The following is a 19,471-nucleotide window of genomic DNA, read 5'->3' on the forward strand; positions in this document are numbered from 1 at the left end:
GACAATGCCCTTTTCAGAGACGTGGCAATAAACTGTCTGGGCTCATCCCTCCTGGCAGGGCAGGGCTGCAGGTCCTGCATGGTGACCCAGCAAAGCAGCAGCTGGGCTCAGCACCCTGAGAGCTTTCCTGGCTGCTCACAGGCTCATTGCTCAGCTCCCCATCATCTGTCACTCCAGTTCAGGCTGGAGTTTGGTGTTGCACGGATCTGGCAGTGGCTGGTGGCTTGTTGGGCTAAGGTTGTGACTAATTGCTGTTCCCTGCACAGAGCAAGGAGGGGCATGTCCAGCACGGCTCTGCTCAGTGCCAGTGGTGCTGATGGAAAGTGCTGTTGGCAAAAAGGCCCAGCTCTGTGTCCTGGTGACATGGGTGACCACTGAGCAGGGTCAGAGACCAACCCACAGCTGCCTCTGTGCTTTGGGGACCTGGCAGGGCCCGTTCCTGTTCCTGACCTTTCTCCCTGGCTGCATTCCCTTTGCAGCACAGACTGCCCTCTGATCAGGAGCTGACAGCTCAGTATCGCATCACCAGCTCTGACTTCCTGACAGGTCCTCCAGGACAATCGCCAGAGAATGTGGAGAACTTGAATTTCAGCCTGAAATATCCTAAATAAAGCAATGGTGACTGAGCTGGAAACACATAAATAGGATGTAGGCTGGGGGTTTTTTGTTGTCTACCAGCAGCTGGGTTTAGCTGTGCTGAGAAAGCCCTTGAAGGGAGATCAGCAGCTCCAAGACCTGCTGACCTGCTCCCCATACCTGGAAACAGGTGTCTCCTTCCAGTCCCTGTGCCTTGCATGGGCACTAAGCTGGTAAAAGTACTCTGAGCACTGTTTTTGTTAGAAGCTGAACTCCCAGAGAAAGGAATTCACCATGAAAAGCATCTGACGCTGCCCAGGAAAAGTGCTGAGGCTCCTGCTGGAAACAGAGTGCCTCTGGAATCAAAAATTCCTGGTGCCTTGCCAAAGCACAGGACTCCTGAGATAGGCACTCCTGCTCAGTGAGAGGGAGAGGGAAAGCAGCGAGGGGAAAATCCTCCCACAGCCCCAGGGCTGAGGTGGGCAGAGCTGAGCTGTGCACCAGTGCCAGGACAGCTGGGGCTTTATGCAGGCAAGAAACTGGGAGGCTGAGGAGGGGCTTTGAGAGTGGAAAAATCACCTGAGAGCAGCACAGGGAGCTCTGCCCATCCCTGCAGGCTTGCAGGTGAATTCCATGGCTCTAGGTGGATGTGGGGAAATGTTGCACACAGCACAAGCTACCTTTGATGGCTTCTTTTGCCAAGTCACCCATACCCAGTGTTACCTTCCTTGGGGACATTTCTTCTCACTTCTTCCCTGGACACCACAGTGGGGCCTCCAGCTCCACTTGGAGAGCTGCAGGGCACACAGGGAGCACCCAAAGGGCAAGGATCCCTAAAAATTATCTGCTATAAGACATGTGAGGGCTCAGTGATTTCAGATGAGCTCCTCTCCTCTCCTCTCCTCTCCTCTCCTCTCCTCTCCTCTCCTCTCCTCTCCTCTCCTCTCCTCTCCTCTCCTCTCCTCTCCTCTCCTCTCCTCTCCTCTCCTCTCCTCTCCTCTCCTCTCCTCTCCTCTCCTCTCCTCTCCTCTCCTCTCCTCTCCCCACTTTTTTACTCCCATGACAACCCCACCTGCCCTAAGGTGACTTTATCCAAGCCACATTTCGGATTCCAGCAGCCCAGGTGTTCTCCACCTTCCCAAGCTCTTCTGGGCCCTGCCTGCAGGAACTTAGCATTTATATTGCTGCATAATAATATCACTGCTTTATATCCAAAGCCAATGTCTCCATCACAAGAGTTATTTCCTTTGCTCAGCCAGTGAACAGCAGTGCTGTTAAAGAGGTAATGAGAAGATAAATTGTGCAAGGCAGCTGACAGCAGGAGCATGAAATGATGTCTCTGAGGCTTGTTGTCCTCAGGGAAGGAGGTCTGGCTTGCTGGTGCTGATGCAGCCTGGCTGGGCTGGGGGCAGTGCTGGGATTGCCCTCCTGGATCATCCCTGCATTCCTCGCTCCAGCAGGCACTGATGGATCCCCTCCTTGGAAGTGCACTTCAAGGAAACAGCGAGCACAGAGCTCTGCAGGGCCACAGCAGGGGAGGATTTGTTAGAGAACAGCACTTCCCACTAATGCCGGCTCCTGAGGGGCCCGAGCTGTGTCCCTGCTGTCACCTGAACGCTGCAGGCTCCCTCCTTCCCCTGCCAGTGACTCACCCAGAGAGGATGCACCGAGAGAGCACAGGGAGAGCTGGCACCGGGAGCTCTGCGATATCGGTGTGTCCGTGCCCTGCACACACTGTCCCTCCTCCCACAGAGCAGGGCAGGGGCAGGGAGGGCTGGGCAGGGGCAGGGAGGGCTGGGCAGGGGCAGGGAGGGCTGGGCACAACCCGCCCTCAGCACTGAGGGTCGGGACATGCAGAGTGCAAAGTGCAGGAAGGGCTTGGAATCACCACTGAGGGACAGGCAGATAGAAAAGCTGTGCCTGGCAGATAAGAATTGCCATGGGACTCAGAAATGCAGAGATCATCAAGGATCTGCTTCTGAAAGCAGCAGCAGCACAGGGGGAACAGAGAGCAGCCAGCCCAGGGGCACTGCTGGGTCCTGGCAGTGAGAGCTCCCTTCAGCCACAGCCCAGGGACACTGCTGGGTCCTGGCAGGGAGAGCTCCCTTCAGTCACAGCCCCAGGGCACTGCACCCCTGCACTGCCCCAGGACCACGTGGGCATTTCCCATCCCTGGGATGAACAAACAGCTCCCTGGAATGTGCTGGGCAGGCCTCTGGGAAGCACTGGGGTGTTCCTGGGAAGTACTGGGAGGAATGTAGAGCTCTGGAAAAGTGGCAGGGTGTTCCTGGAAATCACTGTGGTGCTCCTGGGAAGCAGTGTGATGTTCCAGGGAAGCAGTGGGGTATTTCTGGAAAGCAGTGTGGAGCTCTGGGAAGCAGTGGAGAGCTCCTGGGATCACTGTGGTGTTGCTGGGAATCACTGAGGTGTTGCTGGAAAGCAGTGGGGTATTTCTGGAAAGCAGTGGGGTATTTCTGACAAGCAGTGGGGTATTTCTGACAAGCAGTCGGGTATTTCTGAGAAGTCTCAGGAAGCTCTGGGACCTGTGGGCTGCACAGGAGCTGCTCTCAGCTGAAACGTGCCCCAAATCTGAGCACAGGAACACTGAGCAGATGGGGAGCAGCTCTTAGGGCCCAGATCCTCTCCCTGCCACAGATGTTGGTTCAGATCTGGGGCAGCCCCTTCCCTCCAAGGATGCTGATTTTAGACTTCTACCCAAGTGTTTACTGCTGTGGAATCCTTGGAAGGGATTTTCTGTCCATGCCACACCTGGTACTGAGGAGCCTGGCAGGGACAGTGCTTTGCTCTGCACCTGCAGCTGGATTGGGATGGTTTTGCACCACAAACCAACACCTGCTGTGTGGAGAGCCTGGCCCAGGAGCCACCAAACACCATCACAGCTGAAATACATTTTTTTGTTGTTTTGGATTTTTTCAGCAAATGACACCAGGTGTATGTGCTGAGCTCTTGGTGAGCTGATTTCAGCTCCCAGCCATCTGTGCAGCCTCATTTTTCTAAGCCTGGGGGCTTTCAGTGCTTCAGCAGCACGTGCAGCCTCAGCACTGCCTTCCACCCCCTTGGCATGCTGGAGCAGTGCTGTGGCTGCCAAAATGTGGGAAGGACCAGCTGTGGGAAAGCTTTGGCTGGTCAGGGCCCCAGTTCAGCTCAGCTCCCCACAGCCTGGACCAGGATGGAGGGGCAGGAGATGGGTCTGGAGAGAGAAAAGGAGCCAGCAGTGCTTCCCAGCATCCAGTCCAGTCTCTGCCAGGCAGAATCCACATTGCCCCAGCACCCTCACTGCTGGGTGTCACTGGCATTCACAGGATAAATGGCACACAGCATTTGTCACAGCATTTACCACATTTACAACATAAATGGCAGACATAACTCACCATGGAGTACCAGCTTCTTTCTCCAAGAAGCTGCAGTGGAATTTTCTTTCTTACATTTAAAGCTTCCTATGGACATGTTCTGGGTGAAAAAAACCCCAGGATAAATACATATGGTGCTAAACAAAAGTATAGTCCAAAGGAGAGGAGCCTGGGTATGGAACTGGGGATTGGCCACATGAAATGAGACTTTGCATTGGGTGGAGTTTACTCAGCCTGATTTTGGAGAACCTTCCTCAGGGGACAGGCTTTGCATCTGGACTGAGGGTATTGCAGAGTGTCAGCATCCCATCCCATATCCCATCCCAATTCCCATCCCAATTCCCATCCCATCCCCCTGCCTCCGTCCTTTGCACAAAAGTGAGATCAGAAACCTGATCTGGCAAAAACTCGATGACAAAAACAGATAGATGAAAAAGCAGAGAGAATTTCCTGCGAGATCCTATAAAAACAGGCCCAAGGGAGGGATGAGAATCATTTCCCTGAGGGCTGAGGTGGGAGCAGGGCCCTCTCCTCCAGTGCCATCACCCTGGCACCCAATTAATCCAACCACAGAACTGCTTTGCTTGGCCTTGGTGAGTTTGGTGCAGAAATAAAACAAAATAAACCCCGATAAAACCCCAATAAAAGCTGTGTTATAGCAAGCAGAGCTGAGGATCAAATCTGCCAACATAACTATTCCCATGGAAGGCAGGGAGTGAGTAAATAAATGGGAATTGCTTTGCCTACAGGAGAGAGCTCACTCTGCTGTAAATCCTCTGCCAGGTCCCCTTTTCCACACAGGAAAGCAATAAATATTCCAGGAGTTACCAGGGGGGTTTCAACCACACGTGGTAAAGAAACCACAACTGAGATTGGGGGAAAAAGATAAAATCTGAGGTTGAATCTAAACCTACATGTTCAAAATAAATAAATGTTGATGTCTTTTGTTTGCTTTTTGCCTTGAGGGCCTTGGAGCTGCCAAGAGCTGTGTCTGTACAAAAGAGAGGCAGTGATCTCCTTTAATTAAAGATCAGGGAGATTCCCACCTAATCAAAGGATTTGAGAAGCTGAAAGATTTATGATGAACTGCTCCACCTCCAACACTGGGACAACTGGACATCCAGGGGATGCTCATTGTCCATGGAAAGGGAGACCAGGATCCCACAACCACTATTGCTGCTTTTACAGGTGTTCCTTCAGTATTTTTTACAAAATTTTCCCAAATAAGATCTGTTTGAGCAGACCTAAATAATGATAAATACCATAACTTATTGTTACTACAGACAGACTCATTATTCAGAGATGTTCACTGTGCCATTTGGGACACTGGAATCAAGGCAGCTTTCCTGGAATACCTGGACTTTAAACTGCATTTTTTCCCTTTAGCAGTAATCCAATATTCCCAATATCTAAATTGCTCTGAGGCTTACACACATAAAAGAATTTAAATTATTTTTTAAAAAATAGTTGTTTGTGATTTCAGCTGGTTTTGAGTTGGCCAAACAGAGAATTTCTAATCCCAATATATGGAAAAGGGTTTTTAAAAATTAAATATTTATTTTAAAAATAGTATGAATGCATAAAATCTCCAAGAATCCGTGCTTCATAGCAGGAACATGCTAGTGGTCAGAGTTAGGATGTCTTGGGAAAATTGGGATTGTGGAGATGAGAAGGCTCTGGGATGGCTTTGTTTTGGCCTTCCAGGACCTGAAAATGGCTCCAATAAACAAGGGGAGAGACTTTGGACAACGGATGGAGGGACAGGACACAGGGAATGGCTTCAGACTGACACAGGGCAGGGCTGGATGGGATATTGGGCAGGAATTGTTCCCTGGCAGGGTGGGCAGGGCTGGGATTGAATTCCCAGAGCAGCTGTGGCTGCCCCTGGATCCCTGGCAGTGCCCAAGGCCAGGTTGGACACTGGGGCTGGAGCAGCCTGGGACAGTGGGAGGTGTCCCTGCCATGGCAGGGGTGGCACTGGGTGGGGTTTGGAGCCCCTCCCAACCCAAACCATTCCAGGATTCCCTGATCTGTCCTAAGCTCCACAGAGTCTGTGCCACCTTCTCCCTTTGCTGGAATTGAAGCACTGCCAGAACAGAAGGAATTCTGAGTAAAAAGCAAGATTTTGACACTGTCACACACAGATCTTTCTATAGATTCGTTATTTTGAAATCTACACTTTAACGTGACTTCAGTTAGACTTAAGCAGATGCTTAAAGTTAACCATCTGCTTAATTGCTGATAGGATTAGGATTTAAATAGAGCTCTCCTTCTTCCCTAACACGGAGCCACTTTCTTCGTGCCTTAATAAAGCACTTTTGGCCATGGTTCACGTTAAAGGCTTGATTAGTGCTGGTGACTTCTTTATCTGCTCAAAGATAAGGCTCTGATCAGTGTTAGATTGCATCTAGATCTTAATTGTCCTGAAAGCGCTGGCCCAAAGCCACGTTTAGCAGTTGACAGGCATGCAAACAAGCCTGCATCCAGGGAAAACAAAGCGCCAGGACACAGCAAAAGGGTGGAATCAATTTCAAAGCCTCACATCCTCGTTCCTGGCCCCTCACAGGCACACCTTGCTGTGTCACAGCCAGAGAAAATCTTTGCTTTCTGCCCAGAGACCTCCAGGCTGGCCGTGCCTGGGTGACAGATGACGAGCAAGTGCATTTCTATGGCTTTGCAGTGATTTAAAGCCAGTTAAGGACCTCAGTCTATTTATCTGCATCGTTGTGTTGCATCTAACACCCCACAGTTCCCAGTCCTGGGGCTGGGAGAGCCCTGCTGGGCTCTGGGCAAGCTGGGAGCCACCCAGCCCTGCAGTGCTGCATCCTCCTGCAAGGGTCTGGGCCAGGACAGGGACTGAGCCAAAGCCTTTGGAAAACAAATCAGATTGTTGTGCCTGTGATCCTGCTGCAGGGCAGCAGGCAGCGGCTCCAGCTCTCTCTGAGTGCTGATTGCTGTCTCCCTTCAGTCCCACAGGGCGATGACACAGCCAGGCCCTGGGGTCCCTAAGGGAAAGCTGTGACCAGGGCTGGATTTCTACTCTCCAACTGGACTTGAGGTCCAGCACTCCTGGACTCACTGGAGAGCCCTTCTCACAGGCATTTCATCCTCAACTTTTTCTCTTTATACTTTGGAAGAGGGAAGAACCAGAGCAGGACTTTGTGTTCCCTTCCCTTCTCCTTCCTGCCAGTACCACGGGGCTCAAAGGGACCGTGTGTTACTTCCAGAGGTATTTGCATAATTATCTCAGCACTCAGAACGTGCGAGAGCTGGCTGTGTTCCACCAAAGATTGCATTTAACTAATCCTGCTTTAGACACCCAGACTATTTATACCTTCTGGAATGGACTCCATCTCCAGCAATGCCCTTTAAAGGACACATTTGCCTCTCTCCTGACCATATGTTTTCCCGTGAGCAGCACGTTCTGGACGTGTTTCCAAAGGCTGCCATGCAGGGCTGCTCCCCCAGCTGCTGCTGTGCTCTGCTGCCTGATGTTAGTCATGCAGCCTGCTCAGCTGCTGGATTTTTGAGGAAACCAGGCCATATTTATCCAATTTGTGTTTCCAAGGCAGTGTGAAGCTCTCAGGAACAGAGGGGATCCCAGGCACTCGTCGTCAACACCAGCCAGGTTTGTGCCCTGGGCTCTGCAGAACTTTCTCTTCCAGACAGAAAGTTCTTGTTCCTTCCCTTCATCTGGATTTTTTATGGTCATTTCTCCACTTTTTTTGTCCTGATTTATTCTGGAACATGTGAGAAAGGGCAGCAAGGGGTTAGGTGAAAACAGTGAAAATCAGAGCAGATAAAGCAGGAAATGCTACGGAGGGATGCTGAACTGCAGCTCCAGGGGAGTTCAGACATTCCCACCTGGCTGAGGGCACCTGCTGCTGCTCTCTGGAGCAGAGGCATTGCTGGGGATCCCCAGGAAGGAAATGTCTCTCTTCCAGAGCCCCCTCTGCTGAGCCAGCCAGGCTGTGGGAATAGCAGGGAAAGCTGCCCTTTGGACAGCCTCACACTCACTGGCCAAGAGGAGGAAAAACCATTCCTTTTTCAAACCAACAGCCTGTCCAAAGATGCTCCAGAAGCCATCAGGTGCCTTGGAGAGAGAGATTTGCAGCTCTTTGTGACCTTTACCTTCACCACAGTGCTGCTGGTTTTAAAAATATCACTTTAAAGCCAAGATAGGGAAATATTTTTCTCATGGCTTTGTTTTTCTGCAAATGTCCTTTTTAGCTGGAGCTGCTTGAAAACAGAAGTTGCATTTTCCTCGTGCCAAGCTCTCCCCTGCAGTTTGCTTTGGCAGTTTGGCACTTGAGAGGAGCTGCAGGGATGTGCTGGGAGGGAGGCATATGTTGGTGTGTAGGGAGCTCGTGAGTGGGCCTGGTTTCCATGTTCCAGCGTGGATACGAGCCTGTGTGGGAGGAGGAGAATCCACTGTGAATGAGTGTGTGATTTGTGCAGCCTTTCAACACAGAGACAGATTTCTGTGAGTGAACCCCGAGCCCTGTTGTACGAGAACATCCTCCTCACGCTCTCGATTTTACTCAGATATTTCAGATATCTTCCACCTCACAGCTTGGTAGGCATCGCTGATTTTTTAATTTTTTCTTTGTTTTTCTCAGCCATAACCTCCAGCACTTCAGTGCCCATTGCAGCCAAGTGTTTTCCACCTGCAGCTGCACATTGTGGAGCTGGGCCACGGGAGTTTTGGGATGGATTTTAGCAAAGGTTCTTCCCCCAGAAGGTGCTGGGTTAGGGTTAGGGTGCTGCCCAGGCTCCCCAGGGAATGGCCCCAGCCCCAAGACTGCCAGAGCTCCAGGAACATTTGGACAGTGCTGTCAGGGATGCCCAGGGTGGGATTTGGGGGGGTCTGTGCAGGGACAGGGGCTGGATTTGATGATCCTGGTGGGTCCCCTAGAGCTCAGATCATTTTGTGATTCTACAATTCACCTCCTACTTGATTTGTTAGATTTCATTCAAGCCTTCATCTCACATAAGATGAGATAATAACATTCCTTAAAATAAGGGATAAACACAACCCAAGCTGGGAAAACAAGGGGGCACAAAGCAGCAGAAGGCTGAGCTGAAGTCTCCAGGGCCATGTCACTCACACAGCCTTCAGGTGGATATTCTGTAGGTAAAATCCCTGCCTTGAGCACGGCTGGGAAGAGCAGGGGAGGCTTAGGGGATTGTGAGAAGTTTCAGGCACCAAGTGGCAGCTCCAGGGGGTGGCAGGGGAAGCCCTGGCAGTGTCCAGGTGACCCTGACATCTCTCCTGGCACTGCCAGGGAGTTCCTGCAGCCAAACCCAGAGTGCAAATCCTGCTGAGGAGCCTGCAGCAGCTCCAGGTGTGAGAGACACCGATCTCCTGCCTGACCTTGCTGTGCCAACACCTCCCAGAGCACCCACAGCACTGGCAGAGTGCTGGGCAGGCTCTGCTGATGGGGCTGGAGCAGCAGGGTCTGCCCAGGGACAGGCCTGGGGGAAGATGAGTTGATCAGAGCCTTTCAAAATTCCTTTTGGTTTCTTGCTCCTCAAAGTTTCCAGCACCTCCAGCATGGTTTTCCATGCTCCAGTGGGCTGCCACAGCCACAGAACCATGGAGTCATTCTGGTTGGAAAAACCCTTTGGGATCCCCAAGTCCAACCACCACCCCAGCCCCACCACCTCGTTCACCATCAAACCTCATCCTCACGTTTGTGGAACCTTTCCAGGGATGGTGATCTGCCTTCTCCCTGGGCAGCCCATTCCAATGCTTGGCCACCCTTTTTGTGAAGGAATATTCCCAAATATCCAACCTGCACCTCCCCTCCTGTCAGGGAGTGGTGCAGAGGTTCCCCCTGAGCCTCCTTTTCTCCAGGCTGAGCCCCCTCAGGTGCCCCTCTCCAGGAGGTTGTGCCCTCCCTGTCTTGGTGGGATGGAGAATGACAGCTCTGGGCTTGGACTGGGCTGGGGGAGCATTTCCAGCCTCCTTCATTTGTGTAGCTGTGGATTCCACCTGCCTTCATTATCTCCCCCCCAGGTAAACCAGGAGCTGTTCTAGCTGCCTTTCCTCTCCCACCAAATGGGCATGATTAATTAGCAGCTGATTTGTGCTTGCAAAATCCTATTAAAAATCCCATGTGTGACACAAAAAAAATCTGCCCTAAGTTTTCCAGGGCTGCTCCTCAAAAGGAATAAAGCCTGGCAGGTGTGAGCACACCTGTTCTGGGCTCAGGTACAACCTGGGCTGCAGCCCCCACCCTGCCTGCCAGGAGAGTCTGGGAGCTGTTTGTGAGGCTTGGTGGGTGGGGAGGAAAAGCCGACATGGAAAATAACAGTTCCATAATCAGTGCAGGATTTGGATAGCGTGGGATACTAAAGAACAGGGCCATTCACCGCTTAATGAGGATTAAAATAACTCCTGAATAGCTGCCTTATTCCCTGAGCATCCTGTTCAATGAATGAGTCACAGGATTACTGTTGAAAAATAGGTTGGAGTGGTAGAACAAAAACCTGACATAATGAATATCAAACGGAAGGTTTGGGGACAGCCTTTCATTTGGCATTTCCAGCCCCTCTAATGACTGACATGCTGACTCTACCCAGCTTAACTCTTGGGTTTGGCTCGTTTGCCCCTCGTTTGTCCACTTGTGGGGTCAGCGTGCTTGGGGAGAGCCAGGCAGGTGCAGAAACACTGCCAGCAGAACATCCTCAGCACAGGAGTATAAAGGGATCAGCTACTGGCTGGTGTACACCAAAGGCAGCTGTGCTTTCACCATCTGGGAGGGGAAATATTCCTGTGCTCATCACCTCTGAGCCCTGCCGGGCACTCCTGGCTCAGGAGGGGCTTTGGGCTTTGCTCCCCCATTCCTGGGCTGCACTTTGCCACTGTGTCTGCCCAAAATCCCTGGAAAAGGGCTGGTGCCTGCTCCCCTTCCCAGCTCTGCTTGGCCACCGAGCAGCTGAAGGACGTTTGCTCAAGGTTCCCACTCTGGAATACAAATTGTGAGCAGAAAATGCCGGAGGGGGTGGTGGGTGATGAACGAGGAGCTTTGTGCTGGGAGTATTTCCATTCTCCTCTGCAGCTTTTGGGCTGCTTTCCTCCCTGCCTTCCTCTGCATCCCCCTCAGCTCCTCAAGCCCTGGATTTTCTCTTCATTAGTGCAGATATCAAGGAGGTTTCTTGTCATCAGCACAACAACTGCTGGTTCCATCCTGCTCTGGAAATCTCAGCAGTTTTGGTGACAACACCGGAGGGGCAGAAGGCAAAGAATTGGTTTTCATGGAATTATTTAGGTTCAAAAAGGCTTCTAAGTGTCCAGTCACTAACTCATGGCCCAAATGTCACATCCACCCATCTTCTAAATCCCTTCAGGAATGAGGATTCCACCCCTGCCCTGGCTCCCTTCAAAGGCTGATGGTTCCTCTTTAGGCCATTTCTTTTGTCCTGTTAACTACAGGTTTCAGAGCAGCTCCCAGTACTTTAATAAATTCTCTAAAACGAATGCAAAGTATAGCATGACTGTCAGAGTGATCATATATTTGTATTACAGTTACAGATATATCTGTAATAGAGTTGGCATATATTAAAAATATCCTTGCTTTGCAGTTTTCATAAGGAATTTTATTAGGAAAGATAGGCTGGAAAATACAGCATTTTCTTTTCATATTCTGAAACTTGATTTTTTTTACATTATAGAACACCATAAATCAAGCTTTTATTACTAATATTCCCACATGAAATCCCTGAGACTGAAAAAAAAAAATAGGCTCTGGAGAAGACAAAAACCAAGTACCAAAGGGAAGGTTAAAGCTGTGGGAAAATGAGGATTTCCTGGGTAGCAAGTCCAGTGGGAACTCTTTGGGGGACGTTTAGAGTGTTCTTTAACAGTTACCCAGAGTTTTGCACCTTGGTGCTGATAATTCAGGTGCTTATTGTGATTTAACCCCAGCTGGAACAGCCCCGCGCAGCCAACAGGATGCAGGGGAGAACTGAAAGGCTAAAAGTGAGAATACTTGTGGATAGAGGCAGTTTCATAAAAGAAATAAAATAATAAATTGTAAATGAAAATGAACGTGACTTCTGTGCACGTGTCCTTCCCTGTTTGCAAAGGAGTGGGAGCACTGGTTTCCTTTTTTCCAGTGAAACATCTCACTCTTTCTGCTGGTTATTTTATCTGATCGCTCCTCCAGCTGCGCTCACAAATTTCCTTTTGTGGCCTGGCAATTCAGAGCCCTGTGGCTCCTTTCTTCCCCTAATGGAGTTTCCTGGTAAATAGCTTTGAACTCAGATCCTTGTCTCAACAATAGATAAGCTTCTGCCTAACTGGCACTTCACAATTAACAGCATTATCTTGTTAAACCTGAAGAGGTGTGGGAAGGCTCAGCCATCATTTTAAAGTATTTTATTGCTTAGAAAGTGTTTACAAAGGGCTACAGAAGTGGTAAATGAAGCCCAGCGCTGCATTCAGAGGCTTGATTAGCTCAGCCACATCAAAATGCCAATAATTCACGTTCTGACAGGGCTGGATGATATTGCTGAAGCAGCAGCCTCAAAACACCTGAGGGGAAAGGAAAGAAAAAGGAAAGGGAAAGGGAGAGGGAAAGGGAAAGGAAAGGAAAGGAAAAAGGAAATTTGAGGTGAAATGAAAAGTTGCTCATGATCAGAAGATGATGGTTCCTATTCAGGTGCAGCTGTCCTCAGTGAAGAGCTGATTGTCCCCAGGAGTCAGGTTGTGGGAATAAGTGACCCATGAGAGGAGAGTGAAGCCTCTGCTGGTTCCCTTCTGGAACAATTGGTGTGTTCGGGTTGTGTCTGCTCCTGTTCTAGAAACCAGTATTTCACACCTCGAGTGTCCCCATCTCTGTATCCCCTCACCCGGCAGCACCAGCAGGGAACAGGACACACAGAATTTGGGCTTTGGGTGTTTTCTGCTACTTGATCTGTGAATGGGCTTTGCTGGAGCCAGGCTGGAAGTCCTTGCCCTCCTTAGCATGACTGCAGCCCACGTCTGGCTGGAGCCACAGGCTCCTCTGAAAGCTTCTGGAAGGATGGAGAAATTCATCTGGGGAAATTCATCTTCCCGAGGCGTGCAGGGCAGAAGTGTCTGTGCAGCGATCCAGTCATGCTCGATGAACTTATCAGCTGTAAATGCCAGGGAGAGGTCATCGAGAAATACAGTGGGCTCGTTCCTCACTCCCTGCTTTGCAACCTCAAAAATAGATCAAAGAACACATAAATAAGGCAATAACTGGGGGAGATTACGGCTGGGATTGGCGCCGGGTACAAGAGGAAGATGAGGGAGCGATGCGCCCTTGTGGCAGAGGAAGCACCAGCATCCCGGGGTGCAGGCAGGGAATGGGGCTCCTGGGGGGGAACTGGGCAGTGCTGGGACCAGTGACAGCTCCCAGTACAGCAGAGCCACGGCTGAACTGGGGCGGGTCCAGCAAAGGGCCCAGGATGCTGGAGGGGCTGAGCTGGGGCTCCCAGCCCGGATGGGAGAAGGCTCAGGGGGATCTTGTGATGAACTGAGGGGTGAACAGAGAGGTGGAACTGGTCCCTTCCCAGTGCCAGGGCAAAGAGAACAAACCCTAACACACAAAATCCCACCCAAACATGAGAAAACCCTCCCTCACTGGAAGGGTGGGTGGACACTGGCAAAGCGAGAGGACACAGAGTGTCCATCCTCAGAGTCCGTGGGGTCACAGTCGGGATTGCTCAGCTTGGAAAAGACCTTTAAGGTCATCCAGTCCAGCCACCAACCCAGCAGCACCTCCATGGTGTCCCCAGGTGCCACATCTATGTGTTTTTTGAACACTTCCAGGGATGAGCAGGAATCTGTATCATGCTTGCTGGGAACTGGGTGAAAATTAACCCATCTGATCCCATAGCTCTGAAAATCCCTCCAAACAGCTACAGGGATTCCAGAAATACCCAGTTTCTTATATGTCCCCCTTACTCTTGTCAGCTTTTCACATTAAATTGAAATTTGACTACATGGAGGAACAGAAACTCAAACAAAGTCACAAAATGAGTTCCTGCAGAATTTTTCCTTGCTGAAAGCAACCAACAGTGAAGGATTCAAAGGAAAATTCAAGCTAGGGAAACCTGTAAAGCATTTATTTAAGAGTGCTTGAAGTGTCCCTGTGGATCTGGGCTTCTCTCAAGATTTGCTCATCTCGTGCTGGCAGCCAGGCTGAAACCCTTCCATTTTTCCATCTCTCTGGGATATACAGAGTGCCTGGATGGAGCAGAAAGCAGGTGAACATGCCCAGTCTGTTGTCACATGAATAAATAAACTCTGGTTTTAATCCTGGTTGCACCCAGACATTCCCCATAGTGAGGGAGAGAGATAAACAAGCAGCCAACACTCAGAAACAAATCATGGCAACTTAACCTTATTTTTATTATTTTTGATGTCTTTTATGGCCAGGGACAAATAATTCTTATCAAGGATAATGACCTTAGCAAGGTTTCCAGCAGTTTCCAGATTAATTAGAGAAGCAGGTTGTCAATGAACCTGGCTAGGGTAGAGGCCATCAGGGCTGAGTGACCATGCAGGGACTAAACACGAGGGGAAGGATGGCCTGATGTGGTTCTGGATTTGGTCTCTCTGTTCCTGGTGGAAAAGGAATTTGCTTATTAAATTTGCAGGTGTATGAAGCTTGGGTGACCGTAAGTCTATTAGAGAACAGGATTAGAATTTAAAATGTTCTTGACAAATTGGATAAATAGCCTGAAAATAAATTGATTAAATGGAGAAAAATGAGATGCTTCAGGCTGAAGCAAGGAATGCTAAAAAGCCTTTTCTGTGTTGGAGAACAATTGGAGAGTTCCTTGGAAAAGCAATAAGGAACCATAAGGGATCACAGACTTTAAAAGAATCAGAAGAAAAATATCACGTTTGTGTGAACAAGAGAAGCTGTCTGGGCACAATCCAGGCATTCCACTCTGTCCTGGTTAGGGCTCTCTCAGAAACACATCCCAGACTTGAGGAGGCTCTCAAGTGTGTCACTGGGAGCACAGGGTCCTGGAATGACAGCACCCAAGGCAGAGCAGGGAAACAGGAAAACAGGAAAGGAATGGTGCCAGCATCGATAAAGGAGCACACAGCAAATGTGGTCACAAAGAGCTGGGGCAGAAGTAAGGGGGGTTCTCTCCATGTCCCTGCAGGACAAGAAAGAAGGATTTGGTCTGAAAAGCAGAAAGGGAGACTCAGAGACACAGATCTTCTGGGGAGAAAGTAAAGTATCCATGACAGATTTGGGAAAAGCAGAATAGCCACTGGAGTAACCCCCTGCACCAGCAGAGCAGGACATGACAGATCCCAAAAGATCTCTCACCTGCACTGCCACTGCTCCATCCATGCTGGAAAGCTCTGGACAAAGAGCTCATTCCTTATTTAAAACTAAAGCTCGTGGATTTATCAGGAGTCCCTTCTCTGCTGATTTCATTGCAGTGAGAAGGAGCCAGAGCTGTTTTCCACCCCGAGGGGCAGTTCCCAGCCCCAGTTCCAGCAGTGGCTCTGCTGTGGGTTGTTTCCCCTGCACTGGGTGCCTCTGTCTCACAGGATTCTCATTTCCTGGGGAGGGATCCAGAGTTCATGTGCAGCTGTTTTGGTGCCTGGAGAGGCTCTCTGGAGCAGAGGTGGGCAGTGCTAAAGGAATAAAGCAGGGATTTATTCCAAGCCCTTCCAAGGATTCACCTTGGGCACTGCAAGAGCCCGGCCGTGGCTCCAGCCAAGATGGAGCCCAGATGGATCCGAGTCACGAGTTCTCACACTTTGATCACTTGGGGCCATTTCCAGCTTGGCCTTCATTGTCCAATTCCAGCTGCAGCTTCTGCACTCCCATCCTCCCAGATTCTCTCCTCAATTCGCTGCTATTTGCACTTTTTGGGGCTGGAGCTGCAGTGGTGTCCTTGGTTCTGGGCTGGAAAAGGATTGTTTTGTGTGCCTGAGCTGGGAGGAGAACTTGTGACACTTTGTATGGAGTTCAGAGTCACACACCAATGCAGTGCAGAGTCTGGGAATATGAAAGCTGGAACTTAAGGCATCAGTTTAACTCCACAAGGCCAAACCTTTGACACTTTGACTTCGTCTCGCAGTGGGGCACTCTGGGTTTGGGTGGTTGGGGTTCACATCCTGAACACCTCCAGAGCTCCAAAGGCCTGTGCTGGATGGCGCTGAGCAGTGGATTGGGGGCCCCAGGAACTGCCCACCCTGTGGGTACAGCTGGGTGTGCTCCTGGCTGGATGTGTTCCTCACCTTTGCACAGAACCTTCATTTGCAGGCTCAGCAGAAGGGGAGCAGATTCCCATTATCGTGTTCTCCTTGCATCTGGAATTTTAAGTGAACTGCATAACAGAATCTTCTGCTTTCTTAAGCATTTCCTTCTCCTTTCTTTAATCACGCTGAGATTTCCTGTGATACTGTGAGCTGTAATTATCATCTGCAGATCAGTGCCAATGCTAAGCTGGTCCTTAAAGGGATTTTTTTTTTGTGAATTTCAGATGACCAAGAACAAAATTATAATCACCTGATACTAAACAGTGACACCCAGACACCTACACATGGTAAGAGAAAGCAAAGAGCAAAATTACACAAGTTGTAACTTTCCTCTGCCAGCCAGTAACATGTACTGGTACCAAAGTGTGTTTCATGTTAATGGAAATATTCCTCTGGAAATGCTGCATGGCTGATGGTTCCCATTAGCATTAAACACAGGACCATATTTTCAAGAGTATGCACAGAGAAATATGGCCCAGTCTTTTCTAACTGTGCTGATCAGCCTTGTGTCTAGTTCCAAGATACTCCTTTGTTTCCCACTTGGTTTCCTCCGCCTCGTCCCAGCCTGGAGATGTTCCTTTGGTCCTCCATGGCCAGAAGCTGCCTGTCTCTGCCCAGCCCTGTCTCCCAGCCCCTCTGTGTCCTCCCCTGGGTTTCCTGAGCCCAGTGGAGCATGGGCTGTGTCCCCCCTCCCTCGGAGCCACCATGGACCAGCCAAACCCTGGCAGCTCCTGGGTCCATCCACCCCCAGGAGTCCCTGCCCCCAGATCCCTGTTCCCAGTCTCTGTGCAATCAGACAATTTCTGGTTGATCCTCCAAGTCCCCTCTGCTTTCTTCCCTCTTCTGCTGCTGCCTTGTCTTGGTCGTGTCCGTGTCCCTCCCTGCCCCCTTTGCCTTTGGGATGTGATCCATTCCTCCTGCTGTAAGCACTCTGTAAATCTCACCCCAGTCACCTCTGGCAGTGCTCAATCTCTGTATTTGTCACTCCTTTTGTCCTGGCGTTTGTTTTGAATTCTGAAACCTCGTCCTGACTATTCTGGAACTGATTTATTGCAAGTTGTGTTCACATATAGAAATCTCCCTGCTGCTAAGGTGGGTGGGAGAAACAATTGCCCTTGGAAAGATCACCTAAAACCTTGGGGATTTCTTCTTGCCAGAGGAGGCAGGCATCTCCTCAGCCTGCAAATTGCTGCCATGGTAAGACTGTGTTATTAGGGGTTCATTTTCTGCCTTCCAAACACTCCAGGAAGAAGAATGTCAGCTTTAGACTCATCAGTGCCACAGCAGTATTTATTGAGCCTGAACTGACAGCCTCCAATATCCCTGACTACCCGTCCCGTTTACTTTTCTACCTTCCTGAGGGGAAAAAAAAAAAAAAGAAAAAAAAAGAAAAAAAAAAAGAAAAATAAGAAAGTGGAGAAATAGGGTTGAAACTGTGTGGTCTTCTGTTTTGTCTTGGTCTCTGAGTTGCCCTTAACCTGCTGGGTTCTGTGTCTGCCCAGGAGCTTGAATGCAGCTCCAGCATCAGGGTCCCATTGCAGCCAAGAACTCCAGGGAATGTGCTGAAACAATTGAACTTTCCTCTGCTCTTAACAGATGCTTTGCTTTTTTACATACTTAAGAGACAAAAAAACAAAGGCAGACACACTCATGGTCTTGGACTCCTTGTGCTTCCTGTGTCTTAATAATTTGGTTTTTCTGACTGGCTGGGATGAGCTGACTGTGAGTGTGTGATTCAGAGGTGCATCTTCCCTCTGAGTTTTCCAGATGGCCGTGGCTGCTTTTGTTCCTCACATTCATGTGTGCTGCTGCAGAGCCATTGCTTGGTGAGTCTGAAACCACCTTTGGACTTTTCAAGTCAGACATCAGAAGAGCTTGCAGGATTCAGAATCGCTGCTGAGATTGTGACCAAGGTTGAATTTAATCCCCTCCCTGGCACGGGGCACTTTAGCTGTGTGGTCCTGCAGATGTGGAGGTGGGCAGGAGCTGTGCTGTGTTCAGCAGCTGGTCCTGGCACCCTCTGGGCAGTGACAGCCTTGCAGGGAGCAGATGAGGGGCTTGCAGGTGGCCTGGAATCCTCCTTAGTGCAGCTGAAGGTCCTCAGGGTGCCAGCCTGAGCCAGGCTGGAGGTGACAAGCAGCCAAAAATCCCTGCAGTTCCTGGAGCAGCTCCCTAAGGTCACACCCCTGGGTGTGCAGGGCGAGCTGAATCCTGGAATTCCTGTCAGGGTGGGAGCTCAGCTGCTCTGGGCTGGTCTCTTCACTGCTCTTTGCCTTCACCTGTAATTCCCTGAACCTCCAGACTCCCTCCACCCTGGGCCTGAGCAGCAGAGGATGCCCCAGCCAGCTGTGCACACCCCGAGCTCATGGGGAAGGGAGGGAAGCCAAGGCCCCTCTGCCCTTCCTGCACTGGCTGGGCCTGAGGAAAAGCAGAGCCAAATGCACCCAGCCAGGTGTTCTCCCAAAGCTCTTGGGAATCACAGCAGGATCTCAGCAGCTGGGAGTGATCCAGATGTGCAGTGGGGCAGCCATTCTCTGTTTTAGGAATCACAGCAGGATCTTAGTGAGCAGGAGTGATCCAGATGTGCAGTGGGCAGCTGTTCTGCTCTTTGGGGAATAATAACTGGATTTTGGTGAGCAGAAGTGATCCAGATGTGCAGTGGGGCTGCTGTCCCACCAAGCAGCATTCTGGGACACCCCTCTGCATCCCTGACAGGGCCAATGTTCAGCTGGGGGAGGCAGGGGATGGCCCAACATCTGTTTCCACAGCAGATGCCCTCCAGCTCCTCATGTCCTGCTGCCTTCAGCTGCCACAAAGAAGCAAATCCCAGGGGATGAGAGCAATCCATGCCCACAAGGAGTGAGGAGAACAAAGAAAAAGCAGGTTTGAGGTCTTGAAGCTGTTCTGCTCCAAGGTAAAAGCCCCGAGGGCTCTGGTTTAACCTGGCAGGGGGTGCCACTTTTGGGACACAACTTCTCCATGCAAAGGGCTGCCCACCACAGAGCTGGCATTGCCCTGAGCTCCTCCTGTGCAAGAAGGAATAACCGCGAATTAACGGTGGGGTCCTGGTGAATCTGTTCTGTCAGGCTGCTCTCACCTCGTTACACAGAGCTGAGAGGGGAAATCTCCCTTCCCTCCTTCCCGGCTGCCACAGAAGGGAACGTGGGCTGGAAAACGGGAATCTGGGGAAGACAATTCCCAGCGGGATCAGAAGTGATGGGAAGTGTCCAAGGCCAGGTTGGACTGGAGCCCCTGGCAG

General features: G+C 50.4%; 1 protein-coding gene across 3 annotated transcripts in view; it reads left to right on the top strand.

The window, feature by feature from the left end:
- The window catches only part of SHISA6 (shisa family member 6), a 193,125-nt gene that overhangs the window by 151,493 nt on the left and 22,161 nt on the right, over positions 1 to 19,471 (top strand). For 2 of the 3 annotated variants that reach the window (XR_004419782.1, XM_033076581.2), the window contains exon 4: positions 16,437 to 16,499. The exons of the other annotated variant lie outside the window; for it this stretch is intronic. Coding sequence is in view for 1 of the 2 variants with exons in the window: in XM_033076581.2 (XP_032932472.1) it covers positions 16,437 to 16,499 (63 nt within the window). In the remaining variant the exon portion in view is untranslated. The remainder of the gene's footprint in view (positions 1 to 16,436; positions 16,500 to 19,471) is intronic. 3 annotated transcript variants of the gene reach the window in all.

This window comes from Catharus ustulatus, chromosome 20 (assembly GCF_009819885.2).
Source record: "Catharus ustulatus isolate bCatUst1 chromosome 20, bCatUst1.pri.v2, whole genome shotgun sequence".
Taxonomy (NCBI): Eukaryota; Metazoa; Chordata; class Aves; order Passeriformes; family Turdidae; genus Catharus; species Catharus ustulatus.